Raw genomic sequence first — 1,855 nt, 5'->3', positions numbered from 1 at the left:
GATGCCAGGTTTGAGCAAAACATTCCCCACACTTCTTGCATTTTTATGGTTTCTCTCCTGTGTGAACTCTCTGATGAGATATAAGATTTGACTTCTGAGAAAAATCTGTTCCACATTGCTGGCATGTATATGGTTTCTCTCCTGTGTGAACTCTCTGATGGGATATGAGATGTGACTTCTGAGAAAAACCTTTCCCACACTGCTGGCATGTGTATGGTTTCTCTCCTGTGTGGACTCTCTGATGGGACATAAGATTTGCCTTCTGAACAAAACCTTTCCCACACTGTTGGCACTTGTATGGTTTCTCTCCTGTGTGGACACTCTGATGTTTCACGAGGACTGACTTTTTAGCAAAACCTTTCCCACACTGGTGGCATGTGTACGGTTTCTCTCCTGTGTGGACTCTCTGATGGGACATAAGATTTGACTTGTCAGCAAAACCTTTCTCACACTGGTGGCATGTGTATGGTTTCTCTCCTGTGTGGACTCTCTGATGTTTCACAAGCTCTGCCTTGTAAGCAAAACCTTTCTCACACTGCTGGCATTTGTACGGTTTCTCTCCTGTGTGGATTCTCTGATGCTTCACAAGATATGACTTGTCAGCAAAACCTTTCCCACACTGCTGGCATGTGTATGGTTTCTCTCCTGTGTGGATTCTCTGATGGGACACAAGAATTGACTTCTTAGTAAAACCTTTCCCACACTGCTGGCATTTGTACGGTTTCTCTCCTGTGTGGACTCTCTGATGCTTCACAAGAACTGACTTATAAGCAAAACCTTTCCCACACTGCTGGCATGTGTACAGTTTCTCTCCTGTGTGGACTCTCTGATGGCACATAAGATTTGACTTGTCAGCAAAACCTTTCCCACACTGCTGGCATTTGTACGGTTTCTCTCCTGTGTGCACTCTCTGATGCTTCACAAGATCTGACTTGTGTGCAAAACATTTCTCACACTGCAGGCATTTGTACGGTTTTTCTCCTGTGTGGCCTCTCTGATGGGACACAAGAACTGACTTGTTAGCAAAACTTTTCTCACACTGTTGGCATTTGTACGGTTTCTCTCCTGTGTGGCCTCTCTGATGGGACACAAGAACTGACTTGTGAGCAAAACCTTTCCCACACTGCTGGCATGTGTATGGTTTCTCTCCTGTGTGCACCCTCTGATGGGGCATAAGACGTGACTTGTGAGCAAAACCTTTCCCACACTGCTGGCATTTGTACGGTTTCTCTCCTGTGTGCACTCTCTTATGCTTCACAAGACTTGACTTGTAAGCATAACCTTTCCCACACTGCTGGCATGTGTATGGTTTCTCTCCTGTGTGGAGTATTTGATGGTAAACAAGGCTTGCCTTATGAGCTAATCCTTTCCCACACTGCTGGCATGTATATGGTTTCTCTCCTTTGTGGAATCTCTGATGGGACATAAGATTTGACCTCTGAGAAAAACCTTTCCCACACTGCTGGCATGTGTATGCTTTCTCTCCTGTGTGGACTATTTGATGGTAAACAAGACTTGCCTTCTGAGCAAATCCTTTCCCACACTGCTGGCATGTGTATGGTTTCTCTCCTGTGTGGAGTCTCTGATGAGACACAAGGACTGACTTGTAAGAAAAAACCTTCCCACACTGCTGGCATGTGTACGGTTTCTCTCCTGTGTGGATTCTCTGGTGTCTCACAAGACTTGACTTGTAAGGAAAGCATGTCCCACACTGCTGGCATTTGTACGGTTTCTCTCCTCTGTGGACTGTGTGGCGCCTCAAAAGGAATGACTGGTGAGTAAAACCTTTCCCACATGGCTGGCATGTATATGGTTTCTCTCCTGTGTGGACTATTTGATGGTAAACAAGGCTTGC

The 1,855-nt window shown here is 45.7% G+C and overlaps 1 protein-coding gene across 1 annotated transcript; it reads right to left on the bottom strand.

Moving 5' to 3' along the window:
* Window positions 1-6: 6 nt before the first annotated feature.
* LOC121918577 (zinc finger protein 84-like) lies at window positions 7-1,849 on the bottom strand. Its single transcript, XM_042444599.1, has one exon. The coding sequence runs from the start codon at window positions 1,424-1,426 to the stop codon at window positions 44-46; it is 1,383 nt and encodes a 460-aa protein (XP_042300533.1). The 5' UTR covers window positions 1,427-1,849; the 3' UTR covers window positions 7-43.
* Window positions 1,850-1,855: the final 6 nt, after the last annotated feature.

The sequence above is a fragment of the Sceloporus undulatus genome, unplaced genomic scaffold (genome assembly GCF_019175285.1).
Source record: "Sceloporus undulatus isolate JIND9_A2432 ecotype Alabama unplaced genomic scaffold, SceUnd_v1.1 scaffold_17804, whole genome shotgun sequence".
NCBI lineage: Eukaryota > Metazoa > Chordata > Lepidosauria > Squamata > Phrynosomatidae > Sceloporus > Sceloporus undulatus.
The sequence above is the reverse complement of the archived record's forward strand: the minus strand, read 5'-3'. Positions and strand labels throughout refer to the sequence as shown.